The sequence below is a fragment of the Suricata suricatta genome, chromosome 12 (assembly GCF_006229205.1).
Source record: "Suricata suricatta isolate VVHF042 chromosome 12, meerkat_22Aug2017_6uvM2_HiC, whole genome shotgun sequence".
Taxonomy (NCBI): domain Eukaryota; kingdom Metazoa; phylum Chordata; class Mammalia; order Carnivora; family Herpestidae; genus Suricata; species Suricata suricatta.
The window spans coordinates 106,155,752-106,174,407 of NC_043711.1; the positions used below are offsets into that span (position 1 = coordinate 106,155,752).

Here is an 18,656-nt window from a genome sequence, read left to right on the forward strand (position 1 = left end):
CCTCTGCTTCCTGTTTCTCTGAGGGACTAGGATTCACATATTCTTCCTCTTCCTCAGTTCACCAGACCACAGTTCCATATCTGCCTCCCAAAGGAGAATGTGGGAAACAAGGGCCACTGTAAAAGCCTAACACCTGGAAGTCACAAACGTGGGCAATAACATGGACACTGGTCTGGAGAGAGGCCCCCCTCCTTTCAGGACCCATCCAACCCTGTTCCTTCCCTGGTGTGTGCCTGGAAAAGTTTCACCGGAGGAACTTGGCTGCCCACCTTGGCCTGCTCTGCTGGTCCCATGTGTGGAGTCTCTGGGTGGGACCAGGGCCAGGGCTGGGGCCTCACCTTCCTGCACTCCTGTCCATGGGTGACTTTAGGCTTGCATTCCAATTGGCTTCTTTCCATCTGTTGGCTTTTAGGATGGTTGGAAGCAGCTGCTGACCTCTATCCTATAACAGTTCTTTCCAGTTTCCTGCCATTTACTATATCGCTTCCTTTCCTGCCTCAGTCTAAGTCACTGGTAACATGCCAAACCAGCAGGCAAGTGAGGCCCAGTGAGCCCAGGGTGGGGGGCAAATAGGGTCCAAACATGGTGGCTATGTCCCCAGGAATCTGACCTCCATTTGTATGCCTGTAAACGAGGACAACAATGTTATCTTGTGGGCTTCAAGAGTATCTCATGAGGCTTGAAAAAGATAGTGACATTTTGCCTTCCTGGGCCCTTGGTGAGGAGCCTCCAATGGTCATGATTGTGACCAGGATGCAGGAGCCTTCTGTTCAAGTTCTGTGCATCCTGTGTGGCTATGTTTCTGGGTATCATACCCTGGGGTGTGGGGAAAGTCTTTGAAAATCTGTGCTGGTGTCACAGACACTAAGTCTTTGCTGCGGGATGGACCCCGGGCCTAGAAAGCCTTTGAAACATGGCACTGTTAAGTTTAGGATTCTTTTTTTTCTCCTGGGAGCTGCCTGAGCACACTCTAGTAACTTCTTCAGATGCTTCCAGGCCCTTCCACCCTCCTTGGGAAAGGAGAATGTGCCTATGCTTGGAGGTGTCTGCTTTTCCAAGGTCCTGGCTCGAAGCCAATCTCCTCATGGTTGCAGGTTTTTCTGTCACTATGCTCCTGTTTTAGGGCCACACACAAGGTCTTGCAGTACTCAGCACCTTGAAGACCTCACCATTGACCCCTTCTTAATTCCTGTGACCCACTCTTTTCAGACGGAAGTCATTTCTTGGTTCAGAGTCAGGAGCAAAGAGAGAGTGGGGGTGCCAAAGGGTCTCCCAGGCCTCCCCTCCTCTTCTCCTCTCTGAGCTGACAGTGCAGAAGCCTGTCCACACCTTGTGTGGTTGCCATTCTCTGCCTGGCTGGTCTTCCTGCCCTTGCTCCTGTGCTGTTCTGGGCTGGTATCTTCATGCTATCCCTTGTGCGTTTAAAACTCTGAGCTCTTCCAAGGGCTTCGGTGATGATGAACTGAATGCCTACAGTGGCCTCTTCACTCCTGTCCTCAACCCTTTCAGCCCCTCCAAGGCTCTTCTCAACTGTCTTCAAGCAAAGAGTCGTGAGGGCTAAAGCCCGGCCCAGTGAAGAGCCTGATTCTTAGAAACACACCCCTGTCCCCTCTAGATGCCCTGATGCCTCCTCTCTGGGGAACTCTGTTATTCCACCAGGAGAATTCTGTCTAGGAGTGGTTAGCCACTGTTCTAGGGATGTCCCCGTAGGGTTGCCTGCCAAGGGCTCATACCACTTGTAGCAGAGCAGTTTGAAACTTGCTCTCCTCTAAGTTCTGGGGCAAAGTCTAGGGCCGTTCCTCTTCTGGCCAATGCTGTCTGCAAGGGCACATGCCATTGTTTCTCCAAGGTTCCAGTTTTTCCTCATACAGATCAGGCCCCAGGCACCCTTTAGTGGTGGGACATGGGGGAGGGTCTCTGGCCACAAAGGGTTCTGAAGGGTTCCTGCCCAGGCTGTGGTGTAGGGCATGGGGTCCCCAGGCCCTGTCCTCATGGTTCTGTACCTCTATCCTGAACCTCAGGCCCATGTGCTTTGTGAAGCAGCTTGAAGTCCCTCCGTATGGAAGCTACCGGCCCAGTGTGGCCCCTGCCACACCCAGGGCCAACTTGGCCAAGGAGCTGGAGAAGTTCTCCAAGGTCACCTTTGACTACGCAAGTTTTGACGCTCAGGTTTTTGGCAAACGCATGCTTGCCCCAAAGATTCAGACCAGCGAAACCTCACCTAAAGCCTTTAAATGTAAGTAGGGGAGATCTGCTCCTGGGAGAGCTTGAGAGATGGGGGAGGAGGGACCCCTTAGCCAGGAGCATGTAGGGAATCTCTCCCTTAGGGGACCCTAGCTGTCCCAGTGTCTACTGAGGTGGCTTTCCCGGGCTCTATATCTTGCCCATGTTTCTGCCACCATGTTCCCCATCAAGCTTGATGTATCTCTTCACTATTTGTGAAACAAACCCAGGTCCTTTATGGTGAGCATGTCCAAAGGTTTGGGAATAACTTCCTTGGTATGGTCCACTCTGCAGGGGTTCAGACAATTCAGCCAGGCTGCGGTGAGCCTGGGTGCCCTGACAGAAGCTATTTGCTTTCCTGCATGTGGACCACCTTGCTGGATACAGTGTGTTGTTTTAGCTGCAAGTGTTCTGCATACTTGTACTAACAAAATACATTCCTACAAACTTTTGAGAAAAATCCTTCTTGTTTGTTTTGGTCACTCGGTATACTAATCTGTGGGTTGCAAGCCCATTAGCCCTAGAAACACACGTGAAATAGAAAAGCACCCCAGTGTGCTCATGAGATCGGAACTGGCATCTCACAGTGGGTATTTGACCCTCAAATGCAGCAGTGAAGAGTCTCCATCATGTTAATAATGAAAATACTAACTGCCGCAGCTGCCAGCTACAGTGTGGAGACCTCTCCCATCTGTTAGGGTTCGGGGTTTCCTGCCACTGTGCACAGGCACCGACAGACAGTCACAAAGAGCTTTCCATATATCTGGAAATTTACTGGTGATATCCTGATAGCAGAAATGTCATACTTGAGAGTTATTTATGACTACTGTATAATTACTAGAAGAGATAACATTTTATCCCCATTTGTCATGTTTATTTTGAACAATAATGTTACTTTATTAAAGCAGTACTGTGGGGACACCAAAATCAGCCTTTTGAGATGTGACAAAAATTTTCCTACTTGAGTGATATTCCCATCTCCTTGTCCTCTTTAAAGAATTCTTTACTGTCTCAGTAAGCCTTCACCAATAGACAAGTTGTATTTGTTTGAAATATCAGGACGTGGGAATGTCTTTGGAGGGTTTTGTTCTTTCTGCCCAGACTTTAAATGAGCCAGAAATAGCGTCTTCAGTACCTTGTGAGAGGGCAAGTAGGAGTGTGCTGTGGGCGCACGTGATGGGATAAATGACCCTGGCCCAAGCCCCTCCATGTAGCTGTGTCCTGTGCTCTCCCAGCCATCCCTCAGTTCCCCACTGTGTCTGTGTGGCCACCATCCATTCAAGTTCTATATCAGTCTGGTGTTGTTCCCTTTTTGCAGCCAAACCTTTCCCAAAGGCCTCTTCCCCCAGGCACAGCCCCAGCACTTCATCCTCTTCTGCAGGCTTCGACTACGCGCATGATGCCGAGGCTGCGCACATGGCTGCCACAGCCATTCTGAACCTCTCCACACGCTGCTGGGAGATGCCTGAGAACCTCAGCACGAAGCCACAGGACTTGCCCAGCAAGGTTGGTGTGTCCCCTACAAGGAGCTCCAACTGAGACAGATGGGCTGTTTGGATTTACAGTCAGGACCACAGGCCTACACACCAAATGTGCTCAGGGACACCCAGTGTCCACTTGAGAAGCTTTTCTTCCTCCTGCTCATGGCTTCTGATGACCAGAGGGGTAAGATAGATGGGTTCCCACTGAGAGCTCTGGGTGCTGTGCCTAAGGAGGACAACATGGCTTGCACACGCATGTTTCCTCATGTTCCTTTCAAGCCTGGGTGACGGGCACAGTTAGGTGTGTGATCGTGCTCACCGTATCTCAGAGGTCTGGTTTTATGGTGTTAGCAAGGCCTGAGAGAGAGTGAAGGCCCCGCCAGGTGAAGTTCAGCAAGTAGCAAGTCGAGCTTCTTGCTTCCCAGAGGTTCTTCTATTCTTGTTTGGCTCTGCTTCCTTGCAAGGAAACACTGTTCGGGTGTTCTGTAATGCTCATTTAAAGTACCAGAAGGCACACGTGGGAAGGGGTTAAATCACTAGCACAGATTTACCTTCACAATTGCAGGCTCCAGACATTGAGGTGGATGAAAACGGAACTCTGGACTTGAGCATGCACAAACACCGCAAGCGAGAAAATGCTTTCCCCAGCAGCAGCAGTAGCAGCAGCAGCCCTGGTGTGAAGTCTCCTGATGCTTCCCAGCGTCACAGCAGCACCAGTGCCCCAAGCAGCTCCATGACCTCGCCCCCATCCAGCCAGGCTTCCCGCCAGGATGAGTGGGATCGACCTCTGGACTATACCAAACCCAGCCGCCAGCGAGAGGAGGAACCCGAGGAGGTGGGTGTGGAACCTGAGAGGGTTGATGAAAAATGTGCTTGCTTCTCCAGGAAGAGCTTCAGGGTCCTGTCCCTGTCCACACAGGCGCCTTACCACCTCTAGGAAGTTAGGACTCGGACTGCCCTCCTGGAGAATTTTTCATCCTTGAGCCCACGATGTGGTCTTGTCCCATCCAAGAGAACAGTGGTCTTCTCACTTGCATGGACACAGAGATCAGCCCCATTGTGGGCCCCGGAGAAGCATGGGGAAGAGAAGGGCTTCTTTCATATCCCATGGGAGATATTTGGGAATGGCTCCAAATTCCTTGGCTTTGTGGCCCCCCTTCAACCTGCTGTCCACACAGGGAACTTGAATTCTGGCAGCAGTCCCTCCCTACCATGCACAGGACACTCTGGCCACCTGGCTCCTTGGACAGAGGCAGGAGAAAGCTCCTGGCCCTGGGAGCCCCTGTGGTTGGCAGTGGCCTGAGTCCCAAGACCAGCACCACCTGGTAAAGAGCAAGATGCCAGGTGTCTGTGTTGGAGCTGTAGTCTGGGGACAGTGAAACATCCTTTTCCAATAATTCTACCCTCTTGAGAGTGGGGCTGTTTGAAGGTTCTTCCTCAAAGAGGTGTGCGTCCTGAGTAGCAAAGCCCGGCTGTGAGGATGGTGCAGACTCCAAGCAGCCTCTGCACAGTGTGGGCAGGCCTGCAGGTGCCCTCCATTCTCCCTCCTCATCCCTGCCAGCTCCCCACCAACCCTAGAAGGGCAGGGGGGGCAAGTCCCTGTGGAGAAGGAGGTGGGGTGACTAGGATTCCTCTCTGGGAAGCCACCACCCTTGCAGTTCAGTCCCCCGTGAGCCAGGCTCTCACTACACACTTCACATGTACCCCTACTTTGCAGAAGAGTAGACTGGGCCCCAGGCTGAGATCACTTGGCTCAGTCATGTGGCTACAACCTCGTGACAGGCCCTGGAAGAGGGGCACTCTCAGACAGCCCTGAGCGGAGAGGGCTTAACTGTGTGGGTGGTTTTCTCTCTGGTTGGTGGGAGCTCAGTATGACGTCAGGTGGGGCCCTCCTATTCAGAGGCCACCAGCTGAGTCTTTTCTTTTCTTGTTCCAGTTCTGCCCCCAGGTCTAAGCTGCTCTCTGCCCTTCCTGATGACTACAGTCCCTCCCTTGGCCCTTCCCTGCACCTGTCCATGTCCATGATCTCATTCAGGCTACATCCTTGGCTGCCTTGCCCCTTCCCTTCTCCCTTCCCGCACCCTCTGAACACCCCAGGATTCATGTCATCAGTCTCAGGGGTCCTGAGGTCCCTGTCCACTCAAACCAGTCCCCACACTCCACCCCACAGTCACTCTCCATCTTAGGGCCTCGACTCACTCCCAGACCCTTCCTCTCCTCCTCCTCTAACTTTCCTGGGTCCAGGAGGGACACCCCCACAAAGGCCTTCTGCATCAGGCCTTCCTGGTCCTCTACCACGGCCCTGGGCTCCCGACTCAGACTGTCCTTCCAGCTCTGCCCAAAGTTCCTTGATCCATCCAGTGTAAGGTTGCACCCCCATACTCAGTCTCACCTTCTATCCCAGGTGGAGGTGACCCACATGCCCGAAGCCATGGGAAGGTGTTGGAGCCTACCGCACTGGGCTGCAGCCAGGACAGTATCCATGGGCCTCTGGGATGCTCTCCCTGCTCTGGAACAGTCTCCTCCCTGTGCTTCTGGAAAGTTGCCATTTTTTCCTGAAGATCCACCTTAAGTTGAATGTTCTCAGGGGAATGAGCCACTTTGTCTGCACCTTGTCCAATAATAGTATCTGCAGCAGTAATAGCGACACCCACCACATTGACAAGATTCACTGTCAGTTATTGGGAGCCTTCACTATGCTGGGTTCCGTTCTCCAGAAGTCCTGTAAAGGGCTACTGTTATCTCAGGTTTAAAAGTGTAACATCTAGGGGCGTCTGGCCGGCTCCGTCGGTTGGGTGTCAGACTCTTGGTCTCGGCTTGGGTCGTGGTCTTGCATTTTGTGGGTTTGTGCCCCATGTCGGGCTCTGCGCTGATGGCGTGGAGGCTGCTTGGGGTTCTGTCTCCTCTCTGTTCCTCACCTGCTTGCTTGTACACTCTCTCTCTCTCAAAATAAATAAGTAAACTTAAAAAATAAAAAATAAAAGGGTTAGCATCCGGGCCCTAAGAGCTTGAACAACTAGCCTGGGACACACAAGTGCCAGCATTTGGGATTTGGGACCATGAACTATCACACTGGTTTAACTGCCTCTGAATAGGCCCGCTTGCCAGTTGTTGACCTTCCCCAGTCTTATGGACAGGAACTTTCCTTGTTCACCCCTGTGTCCATAGTATCCTGCCCTCTTGGAGCTTATGAACTGCCTGCTGTGGTCAGGGTGTCGCACTGGGTGGGGAGGCATAGGACCAGGGGGTCAACAAGGTCACTGATTATTTTTATCACATTTTTATGTTGTTCTCATTGTGCCATCTCACCATCATAGCATTTCAACAAACACTTGTTGAGTGCCTGCTGTCTACTGAGCACTGAAAGAGCTGCACTTCGTGTAGGTTCTTGTATATAGAAGGTGGCCCAATGGCAGTTAGGCGGAGGTGACCCACATGCCTGAGGCCATGGGAAGGTGTCAGAGCCCACCTCATCGGGTAGCAGGCAGGTCTCCTCATTCTTGGGGCAGCTTAGGAGTTCTTGCTGAGGTGGGGGAACACGGTAGCCCTCAGGGGTGCTGTCTCATGTGTTTTGGGGGGTAAGTCTTCCTTCCTCATCCAGATGGCAGGAGAAACCAGAAAATGTCTCTGTGAACACTGATCTGAAGGGTCCCTCTCCCTCAGCCCCCGGGTCGGGCACCCGGCCCCCCGCCAGCTGGTTAAAACATCTCCCTGCTGGTTTTTTGCAGTCAGAGCCAGCAGCCCATTCTTTTGCTTCTTCTGAAGCAGATGACCAGGAAGTGTCGGAAGAGAGTTTTGAGGAGCGCAAGTATCCTGGGGACGTTACCCTGACCAACTTTAAGATGAAGTTTCTCTCCAAGGACATAAAGAAGGAGCTACTCACGTAAGTCCCCATCTGGGCTAAGAGGGCTCCTTGGAAACCTCCATAGTAAAAAAAAAGCATGTCCTTGTCTGAGCCCCTAATGACCGGGTCTGCTGGTCCCTGCCCTGGCCTAGCTCTGACCGTCCTCCTGGCCAGACTGCTTTGCTGGGCATTGGGCATCCTGCACGACAACCCTCTTGAGCCAGGCAACAGGTGACAGGTTTCCTGTCATCTCTGCACTGCTCTGGAATCGAACACAATCTTCTAAAGTGGTTAAGAGCAAGGAAGAGCCTCTGTTCTGGCCCACAGAGCAGGATGGCTGAGGGAAGCTGACCCTCTCCTGAGCCCCAGCTCTCTGCTCTGCTTACAGCGCCCAGGCCTGACATGTACTCTGCTCTGCGACACGGTGCCCTCAGCTCTGGCAGCCCAGCCAGGCCCTTTGAGCTAGTCCCCACAGGGTTCAAGCAGACACTGTTACAGAGTAGGGAAACTGCTGGTAGATATGAGTCATCCCCTGGTTGAATGCCACCCCACAGCCTTCCGGGCAACCCCCACTGAGAACTACTTCTCCTAGAGGACTGTGGGAGGTGGGACGTGGCACCTGCATCAGAGGTGCTCTGGCCCCCTCCCATGCTCAGTTTGTTTCTGGGCTTCCTGTTCTCCCTGCTCGGAACCAAACCAGCTTCCTCCTACCAGGTAGCTGGCTCTCCCCAGGCTCTGCTCTGGGGTCTTGTCCTCAGGGAAGGAACTCCCTGCCTCCATGTTCATGGGTGCACACTTGTGTGTGCATGCAGAGTCCATGAGCTTGAGAGGCATCCGAGCTTCAAGCTGAGCTTTCATGTGGTTCCTTTTTCCTCCTCGAGTTAAGTTGTGTGGGGGACAGTTGCAGTCTAGTAGTGAGGGCTGTGCTCTGAGGACTGAGGGGGTGAGTCGAGAGCCAGTGTTAGCAGCTCTCCTGAGTAGGCTCTGCCTGGGGGGCTGGCCTGGCAGGTGTGCCTTGCTCTCTGTTCTGACACTCTGTTTCCTTTGTTCAGCTGCCCCACCCCTGGCTGTGACGGCAGCGGCCACATCACCGGGAACTATGCCTCTCACCGCAGGTTTGTCCCTGCTCGGGTCCAGCCTGGCCTGGGTGCTGCGTGGTGGGTCTTCCCCTCTCCTCCTCTGCTCCCCCTCTGGCTCACCCCGATGTCCCATCTCTTCTCTTTCAGCCTCTCTGGTTGCCCTCTTGCTGACAAGAGCCTCAGAAACCTCATGGCTGCCCATTCTGCTGACCTCAAGTATGTCTGCCCTCCTGGCCACCCATCTCTTGGGTGGCTCCCTTGCTCTGCTCTCTCCTTCCGTGAGGCTCCAGCCAAAGTCGGCCTTCTCCAGGGCTCCAGCCCCAGGAGAGCCCCTTCCAGTGGGATGGGGCAGAGAGACAGGCCATGGAGGGGCCGACTTGCTTGCCCGGGGGCTCCTGTGGCTGCTGCCTGTGTCTCTCCGCTCTAAGTGCTGCTATCCGCCTTTCCCTTGCTGCAGGCTCCTGTGCTGCACTCTGCCCTGCTAGCTGCTCTGAGGACCGAGGGCTAGAGAGCCTTGAGGGGAGCAGGACCCACCTCTAGCTCCTGGTGACCTAGCTTATCTCTCCCTCTCCTGAGGACCCTGTACAGGGTTGTCTGGGACTGCTTTTCTCACTGCCCTTGAGATGTGGGAGAAGTCCAGAGCTGGGCTTGGCTCCTAAGTCTTGCTGTGGCTTAGCGGGCTTTAGGCCGTGCAGCTCTTGCTAAAGGAGCTGGGTGCTGATGATGAAAGAGAAAACTCTTCGCCCTTCCCCTCTCCTACTGCCCCTGCAGCTGCTTCTGTCTTGGCCCCCGGTGATCCTTCCAGATACGCCTCTCCACGCTCATTCCTTTCCTTTGCTGAGCACCCCGTCTTTCTGCTTCTCCTCCCTGCCCCTAACACACAGGCACCATCTAGCCTGCTTGAAAGCCCTGCTCACATGCGATGTAAGCACCCAGAGGTTTCCCAGGTATTCATGTCCTCTTGGGGCTGGAATTGGGGACTGTCATTGCCTTTCATTTTTATGCATTCAGTTGAGCTGTGACATTGCAGCCACTGTGACCCTGAGCCATGCAGTGCTGATCCTGGGCTCTCAGGTTGAGCAAGAGCTCAGGAAGGAGGTCCTACTCTTGTCCTCTAGGGTCACTCTGTCTCCAGGGATGTTCATTCTTCCCTTGGGCCTCCATATTGAGGGGCCCTGAATCTAGGCTCATTCTGTTCTGGGGCCAGATAGGAGCCAGGGCCCTAGAGACTCTAAGATGAGGAGCCAAAGTCTTCCAAGGGGCCTGAGCTGATTTAGAAACAGGGCAGAAAGCTCTAGATCTCTAGAATGTCCGTATCCTGCCAGTCTCCTCTTTGTAACTCTGGGAGGCCTATTTGGTCCCAGAAGCCATAAGCGTGTCATTGCCCATTGTTACCAATGGGCTTTCTGTTCTGGGCAGGGTTCACCACCAGAACTGTCCTTCTAAGAGTTAATAGCTTTAATGTAAACATTTTTTGAGGCTCAGCTCATCATGGCAGATTTGCACAGTTATTTATCCATTCACCATGTCCAGCCCCAGAAATCTATCAGTCCAGTAGGCTCAGGACCCTCTTCCCCCACCGCCCCTCCTCCTTTCCTTCTTCTCTTCTCTTACCGTCTTTCCCATGTTCCCTTTTTCCTGTTTCCTTTTCCAATTCTACTTGCTTTTTAACAGTGATTAGTTTTCATGGTTTTCCAGTTTGAGGACCTGTATGATATCAGAGCTCTAGGTATGAACACGTGTGCGCAGCAGACCTTTCTTCCTGCAGCGTGGGTGCTGGGAGGACAACATGGGCCGGGTCTGACCTGGAAACATGGCCATCTGGGCGGGTTAGCACTCTTCTAAGACTAAGAGCCTATGAGGAACTTGAACTTGAACTTGTTTAAAAATAGCAACAGAAAGTCTTCCTTATGTGGAAACAAGTCACCCATAAGCCTCAGTAAGGTCTGAGAAGGTGGCCAAGGTACCCTGACTCCCCCCAAGCTTGTCTCTGGTCCAGAGGTCTCTGTGGGGGAATATACTCTTTGCCCTCTCAGGCCACAGCATGGGCTTGGGGTGGATGTGGGCAGGGCTCCACGGTGTTCCTGGTGTGCTGGTACTTCCCACTCCCTCCTCCCTTCTCTTGTCCCATGGGCATCTTGGAGAGGCTGCTCCTGACCAGCCTTGTGGCAGTGATGGGTGAAGTGATCTGTCCCCAGAGGGGCACAGACATCTATATCACTGCCTTGCAAACAAGGCTCTTTTGGTGGCCTCCTTGTCAATAACTAGGTGCAGTGATAGTCTCGGATGCTGTGTTTTCTGTGCTTTAATCCAACCTCAAGGGCATTTGCTGCTCTTTTTTATGTGCCTAGTGTGGTCAGGGGTGGGGGACAAGCTGCCTTGGGCCATTCAGCCCACTCTGTGTGTGGGGAGTTGAGGTACAGCCACACATCCTGTAAGGTGTGTGACAAGGTGGAGGACAGCTCCCCACCGCCCCCGCCATAAGTCAGGGAAGGGGCTCAGAGGTGAGACCTGGTGTGTGCCACCAAGCTGTAGTGAATCCCTTAGACACAGCACTCTTCCTCTTACCCAGACAATGTACTCAGAAGCAGATGGTTGGGAGGGTTCCTGCCACTGACCCTGTGGGTCCTCAAGGGCACAGAAGTGGCTGACACTGCCAGCGTCCAGCACGGATACCTGCTTCTCCAGTCACATAAACCGCATCCTCTACTGAATACAGCCGTCAGGAAAAGCCATTGATTCAGGGTTCAGCAAGGAGTGCAGGTGGCCCCACCTGCCTGGAGAAAGTGCCCCTGGGGACGCCAGGCCCACGTGTGCTGGGCCTGGCAGGGACCACCCCCATGTGCATGCTGTCCTCTGCCAGGTGCCACTGGGAGTCGCACCACAGTATGAACCTGCACTTATGGGCATCGAGGCCCAGGCTGCCGTGGGGCCATGCTGTCCTGGCCAGCACCCACAGCACTGAGCCTGAGTTCTGCCATGTTTCCCTGGAGCTGAGAAGAAGCAGAGTCCCAGGCAGCCACCTGAGCAGCTGCAAACTCAGGAAGGAGTAACACCATCTTCACTCTCTGCATTCAGCCTTCCAGAGGGCAGGAGCAGTGCTCCAGCTTCGGCAGGCCATGAGAGAGAGTGCTCAGCAGGGCACTCTGAGGTTGAGGAGAGGGCAGCAGGGCATCAACAGGGCATCGGCCTCAACAGAGAGTTGTGCGAGGCATACCCTGATGTGTCTGAGGGACGTGGTGTCCACAGCCAGGGGCCAACACCAGCAACTCGCACCCTGGGACCTCGGATGATGCAGAGACAGAAAGCATCCCAGCAGGAGAGGTGCATCAGTTCAGGGTTTGTTTGAAAGGATGAAGCCCACCTAGATGGAGATGGTGTGTGGTTTCTATGAAAACGCAAAAGCCTCCTGGCTCTAGATGTGTGGGTCAGTGTGTGATCACACATGGCTGGACCAGGAGCCACCATAACCTCAACAGGGTTTGAGTTACCCTTAAATCCCACAAAAGGGTGATTTGACTGGTTGGCCTGCCGACAGGCCAGGGAGGCATTCCATGTGTGGCTCACAGGGAAGGGATGAGGAGGGTGCTTTGAGAAGGTCCAAGAGACTGGAGAAGGAGCAGGTCGGATGGGCATCGAATTCCTCCATGTTGCATGACATCTTTGAGCTTCCTCCGATGCGGAGCAGGCGGTGTTGGCCTGCTGAGGTCTGGGAGGCAGCCCAAAGCTGTAGGGGGTCCTTTGGCTGTGGTGGCTTCCTCTGTCTTGCTCCAAACACCAGATGCTGCAGAAGAAGAGTGCACTAAGAAAGGGCCTAGGGCACAGCACAGTTCTCTGTGTCTCAGAGAACTCAGTTGATTGAGAGGCAGAGACCTATGTCCTGTTCCAGCTGATTTAAGTCCCCAGAACCCTCTTGGAGCCACTTTTATATTGAGGAACAAACTCAGTGTCCATGTTTTTTTTTTTTTTTTTTTTTTTTTTTTTTAATCTGTGTGAGGATGGAACCAGAAACAGCAGATAAGTATTCTGTGAGTAACAGGCTTTCCGGATGCAAGCCTTCAGTTCCTGCCAGGTCCCACTGGGTTGGAGGTGCACCCTCATACGTACCAGGGTACAAAGCTGGAGACCTGCTCCAGAGGATTCTGGTGGACCCACTTGCAGAGTCAGGCATGCCTCCCCACTCTGACATTCTTTCTCCATGGACATTCAGGGGAAAACAATTTGAGGAAACCCATACTTGTACATCAAAGGGGAAATTTTACCTTCTATGTGATATGTTTGTCAAACATTTTGGTTGCATAAAGTTGGGCTTTTGTGTTTTGTGTCCCCCGGCCTTACCCTTGGCCAGTGCCCACCATCCCTGAAAAGCCTCTGGTTGTGCAAATTCTGCACTCATTGGGAATTAGAACTCTAGCTGACCAGCGCTGTGGATGGTGTGTCGTGGGTGCTCAGTAAATACTTGTTCCGTTGCTCAGAGGGTGGTAATCCTCCCAGAGAACAACGCTTCTTCCTCCTAGCCATGTCAAGGAAGATGAACCCATCTTAAGTGTTAGGTTTGCCTCTCTGAACACTGTTTCAAGGCTTGTGTGTGTTCTAGAACCTTTTAGTCCAGCCTAGAACCCTGCAGGAGGCCAAAACATGAGCCTCTCATTCCTGCAGTGGAGATGTGCTCTCGTCTTGGGCTTTCTGGACCCCTTGGGAGATGGAGTGACAAAGTTCTGAAAGGCCGAACATCTTGGTAGCAGGCTAGCCAGGATGCATGCACTGTTTGTGAGACCAGTGCCAGGGAGGCGGGTGGGCCCACATCGGGGCTGAGCACAGAGAGGGTTTTTTTGTGGTTAAGTGTCTTCACTGGCTCTGGTTCCAGCTCCACTGTCCTCCACAGGTGCCCCACACCCGGCTGTGACGGCTCTGGCCACATTACAGGGAACTACGCATCACACCGAAGGTAAGCCTGCCATGGCCTGGGGCGCCAGGTTGGATGGAGTGGGGTGGGTCTCTTCCTCAGATGAAGTTGCAATGCTCCAAATAAGACCTTAATGTTGTTGGTAACTACAGCCTGTTTCATCTCTGTAATCTGAATTGATGTGCCCAAAGCCTGATCATGTCGTTTATAGGAACCAGAATGAGGGGCTCATGGTACCACTTCCTGTCACAGCCCTACTGCCCAGCAGAATGCTCCATGACAGTAGTTTCCTTGGGATCCCCTGGGGCTGCTGGTCACAGAGCTGGAGAAGAGGGTGGGGCAGATGGGTGTAAGGAGTTGCTGTTCTGGGATGACGGTGGCTTTTTTCCCCTCTTTCAAAACTAGCTTGTCAGGCTGCCCTCGTGCCAAGAAAAGTGGAGCCAGGGTGACCCCCACAAAGGATGACAAGGAAGACCCTGAGCTGATGAAGTAAGTTGGGGTCTTGCTGATCCTCTTGGTTGTTTTACAGCACTGGGATTTTCCTGTATGTTATGATTTTAAAAAGCTCCCTCTAGACTCCTTTTTTAATTAATATAGCTGGTCAGTGACAATGGGCAGTGTATTTTTATAGAGGTTCTCCTATTGCGCATGTGGACACCTACAAAGCTGTGAGCCACGTGTGCTGTATCAAGGTCACGCACAGTGGGCTCCTGTCTGGGCTTCTCAGGTTTAGGGGAGTTTGATGGGCCCAGGAGAGGCAAAGAGCCCTGCTGCCCATGCACCATGGGGGGACACCCAGTTGTAGGCTTAGGGTTGTGTGTGTCTGCACACTCACATACCTTTGTAGGGAGCTGGTGTGGAAAGAGTAAACTCAGGAGGCTCTCCCTGAACTGGGACCTTGACACTGCTGTTGAGAGGAAAGAGGGCATCCTGGGCCTTATGTGATTGAAGTCCCTGAAACCCTCTCCTGACTGTCTCACTGGGGGTCCCTAACATGTCATCAGGGGGATTATGTATGAACTCTGACCCCGTGAGTCCCCCCACCTTGGTATCATTGCAAACTTATCCTTCCAGAAAGGAACTTGCCACCTGAACCCCCCACTTGCAGGTACGGCTAACAGAGTGACTCCCCATTCGATTTGCCCAGGACTTTCAGAGCCAACACTGGACAAAGCAGGCAGTGGGTCTCCATGCCGGTTGAGGAGTAGAAGGGAATGTTCTGGCCGTATTGTGGCACAGGGGCTTGGAGCTGGCTTGGTCAGGTCACAGCCAGGCAGGTCCACAAAAAGCAGTTCTGCCCTGATTGCGTGTTACCTTTGGGCCAATAACAACTAGATGCTCACCCCTGCAGAGGGAAGCAACCTGGACAGGTTGCTCCTCCTCGGAACTGCTTGGCGCTTACGCCAGCTGCTCCCAAGCATCTGCTCGGCCACAGGAGGAGAGGTCTGATTGACCAGCTTCACATCCTTCAAATGGGCTGGCTCCACCAGCTGCTTGATGGTAAAAGGCTGTGGCTTGTTTATTTTATTTTTTACAATAAAACTATAATGAATGCTAAATCAAAACCACAAAATATGTGGATATTAGTGTCCTGACTGCAGCCCACTAAATGCTAGGATGGATAAAGAGTATTTATCCTTCTGAGAAGCCAGAAATTTGCCTGTGATTATATACATGCAAGCTGCTATGGATTTAGCAGGGATCCTGCTGCAGGGACATGATAAGTGAATTGTGCTGCATTTGCAAGTGATTAAAATCAAGATCAGCATTTTTCAAATTAACTGGGAAAAATGGTTTTCCTCCTCCTAATGTTCTGTCAACTTTAAAAAACAAGATTTTTGCAGCCAAGTGGAGAATATGACTTAGAAGCAGGTCAGCATTTACAGGATGGATGAAGTTCCTAATGGCTCTATGGCAGGGCAGGGTATGGGAGGGGGGCGCCTATTCAGCACCTCCATAAACTTTAACTGTATTTATAATTGACTATCATCTTTAAACAAATGCAGACCACAGCGGAAACTTTAACCAGGGCATCAGGTCCTGCTGCGTGACGGGACTTCCTGAGTGTGTGCTAGATGGGATTATGGAGGCTGCTGGAGGAAGAGCTCCCTTTATGACATCTTGTGTCTGCACCATTTGAGATTAAGTCATGTTGGCACATTGTGTAAATCCCTTTGGCCAAAACTAAGTAATTTGCCGTAAAAGTCTGTGGACTTTCCAGTGTAGGGGTTAGGAGCTCAATGTCTATTGCCTGTGGAGAGCCGTACACCTTCGCCCCCACCCCTCCCACCATGCTATCCCCAGCCACACTGGCATCTGACAAAAGAGATGTGCCTCAGACCCTAGAGCCCTGGTGGCACAGAGCTCCTGTGCCCTACCACCGGCTTACCTGGGAACTACAGAAGCTGCCTGAGTCGGCACCCTACACACGCCTTTATGTGAGGTCACCTGACAGCTCTGAAGATTTGGACACTGGTTGTGGAGGGACAGAAAAGCGGTGTTACCACCCACATATCTGAAATACTCACTATGAATAAATTCCAGGGAGTCATTCGTGATGAGGAGGGTTAGGGTTTTACAAAGAAAGTTGGAAAAAGGAACTTAGATTCAACTGTGTGTTGTAACTGTGAAAGACTGCCTCTCATCTGGCCTTTTGATTTTGTGATGTGAGGTTCTCACAGGTCCTTTCAGAGCACCTGGCCCAGGTGTCCCCTGGGACCCCACATCAGAGAGGTGTCCTGGTTCAAGGGGCAGACATAGAATGGAAACTCTCCAGGATCCTTACAAGGCCCTTGGCAGTGTCTCCACTCTGGACTGATGGCTGAGCTGACCTCGGAATGACTCAGTGGCCGTTCCACATGTCTGGGGCCCATGTAGGTGGGATGAGGAAGAGAGGGATGGGTACCAGGAGGGGAGACAAGTGAGGATGGATCCAGGCAAAGGAGGCTGGGAAAATGTCTGCAGTGTCCACCTTGGAGGTGAGGTCTGAGTTTGGGGACAACTTCTGGGCAGTGAGGTCCTGTCCCCTCATTGCTGGAGCAGGAGCCCCGGCATGGCCCTTGCCCTCCTGAAGACTTTGTGCCTCTGACTTCCCCACCCCAAGGACCTCTCTGTAAACTGGGGCCATATGTCCCCTTTTTGGGCCGTGTGTGTTTGCCCAATTTGGGGCTTATAAAAAGTGAGTAACAAATGGCAAATTACATGAGTCGCATTTGTTGGAGGGGAGAAAACAGAGCTTGTAGGTAGAGGATGTTGTTCTCAGTCAGCCATTCGCTCCTTGGTGGTCCTGAGCTCAGATACCATGATTCTGAAATGTCAGTGCTCAGAAGGCATCACCGGGAGCTCCTGGTGCAGGTCCCTCCCAGAACCCACAAGAGAGGGTGCCCAGAGCTCTCTGCATCAGCTGGTTTTCTGGGCTGCACTCATTCCAGTGGCAGCAGGAGGGGGATTTGCTCTGAACCTTTTTTTAAGTTACTTCACCTGTTTCTGGGGTGTTTGCTATCTCCCGAGAGGATTCTCTCCCTGTCCTGCAACTACTTGGCAGGAGTCATTATGGAATGTCTGAACTGAGTCTTTCTTGCATGAGCACTGTGCCCCTGTTCTTCCTTCCAGAACACATATTTCAGATGTGGCAAAGCTGGGACATCCATGGACATCATGCCATGACAGCCTCATTCTGGGATATTGTGGGGTGATGGGTCCCCTGCCCGGCTCAGGGCGCACTTGTGAACTTCTGTGACTGCCCAGGCCCCCAGGCACTGTGCTTGGTGCAATCTCTCAGGGAGTGACCTCTGGATGGTTTCAGCTGACACCTTCACTCCACATTGCTGGGGTGATATAGAAGTCTAGGTGTGGACCCAGAGCCCCCTGACAGACACCCCAGGGCACAGAGGCATCATGGCTCCTGGGGGATTGGGAGAGAAGGTAGCTGCTAACCTTTGAATCATGCAGGAGGCATGAAGGTGAGGCTGGAGAGGGAATGTGATCCCTGCTGCCCTCACATCTGGTTGGGAAGCCCCAGGTTCTGACCTGCAGCTTCAGGAATCACTCCAACGGTGACAGTTCATCCAGGAGCCCCCAGCAGTCTCAGTGTCTGGCATGGGAGAGAGTCTGGGCCTCCCCTCCCCCTCTAGTACTCTGTGCTCACCTCTGACCTCTTTGTGCCAGGTGCCCTGTGCCAGGCTGTGTGGGGCTCGGTCACATCAGCGGCAAATATGCCTCACACAGAAGTGCATCTGGCTGTCCACTGGCCGCTCGGAGGCAGAAAGAGGGTTCCCTTAATGGCTCGCCATTCTCCTGGAAATCACTGAAGAACGAGGGGCCCACTTGCCCCACTCCAGGCTGTGATGGCTCCGGTCATGCCAACGGTAGCTTCCTCACCCACCGGAGGTAACTGCCCTGCATTCCATAGGGACCCTGGCCTTGGGTGTGTGGGCAAGGCTCTTCAGGAAGGGCCAGACCAGGGCTCAGTTGTGGCCTATAGTGTCTCCAGGGAAAAGCGAGGCCCAGATTGGCAGCCAACTAGGAGAAGCAAAGAAAATCTATTAGTATCAGATCATGGTGTTTGTGACATGTGTCACCCCATGTGGCTGCTCCACATGGAGCATGTGGAGTCCCTCCAGCAAGAGTGAGTGGAGCCCTGAGTCTGGTGTGTGCATTCTCCAATCAGGCTGCCAGCTTCTCATGAAAAGCTGGCCCCTCCTGCTGGGGCCTCATCTTTGAACTTTGGGCCCACGTCTGCCTGCTGTGAAAGGGACATGGTGACAAGACTCCTCCCTGCCTGGGCTTTCACTTGCCCCCCAACATTTGTCCCAGGCCTGGCGGGGGCTTGCCTCCCCCATCCTATTCCTCTGTGTGCCAGGCGGCTGAGGTATTGGCCGAGGTGCAGGGGTTGCCACACAGCCCATCAGAAACTCTCTTTTTCTTTTGTTCCGGCCCTGTCTCTCCACCTACAAGATTAATTAACTCATTCATTCCACAAGCTTTGACTGAGAGTCCACCAAATATCAGGCTTAGGAGACAGAGCAGAGAACAAGAGTTGATTTGGGCTGGGTGGGGGACAGACTATAAGAAAACAAATGAGTAAGGTATGCAGTATGGCCAAGAGGGTAGATGCTGTGGGG

General features: G+C 52.9%; 1 protein-coding gene across 2 annotated transcripts in view; it reads left to right on the forward strand.

Annotated features, from left to right (window-relative positions):
* The window catches only part of MYT1 (myelin transcription factor 1), a 107,957-nt gene that overhangs the window by 84,682 nt on the left and 4,619 nt on the right, over positions 1 to 18,656 (forward strand). The window contains exons 19-27 of one of the 2 annotated variants that reach the window (XM_029917349.1): positions 2,022 to 2,236; positions 3,542 to 3,729; positions 4,270 to 4,539; positions 7,433 to 7,587; positions 8,601 to 8,663; positions 8,775 to 8,843; positions 13,513 to 13,575; positions 13,939 to 14,022; positions 17,701 to 17,922. In XM_029917349.1, the coding sequence (XP_029773209.1) occupies positions 2,022 to 2,236; positions 3,542 to 3,729; positions 4,270 to 4,539; positions 7,433 to 7,587; positions 8,601 to 8,663; positions 8,775 to 8,843; positions 13,513 to 13,575; positions 13,939 to 14,022; positions 17,701 to 17,922 (1,329 nt within the window). Of the gene's footprint in view, positions 1 to 2,021; positions 2,237 to 3,541; positions 3,730 to 4,269; positions 4,540 to 7,432; positions 7,588 to 8,600; positions 8,664 to 8,774; positions 8,844 to 13,494; positions 13,576 to 13,938; positions 14,023 to 17,700; positions 17,927 to 18,656 lie in introns of those variants that run through there. The other variant, XM_029917350.1, reaches the window with a different exon arrangement.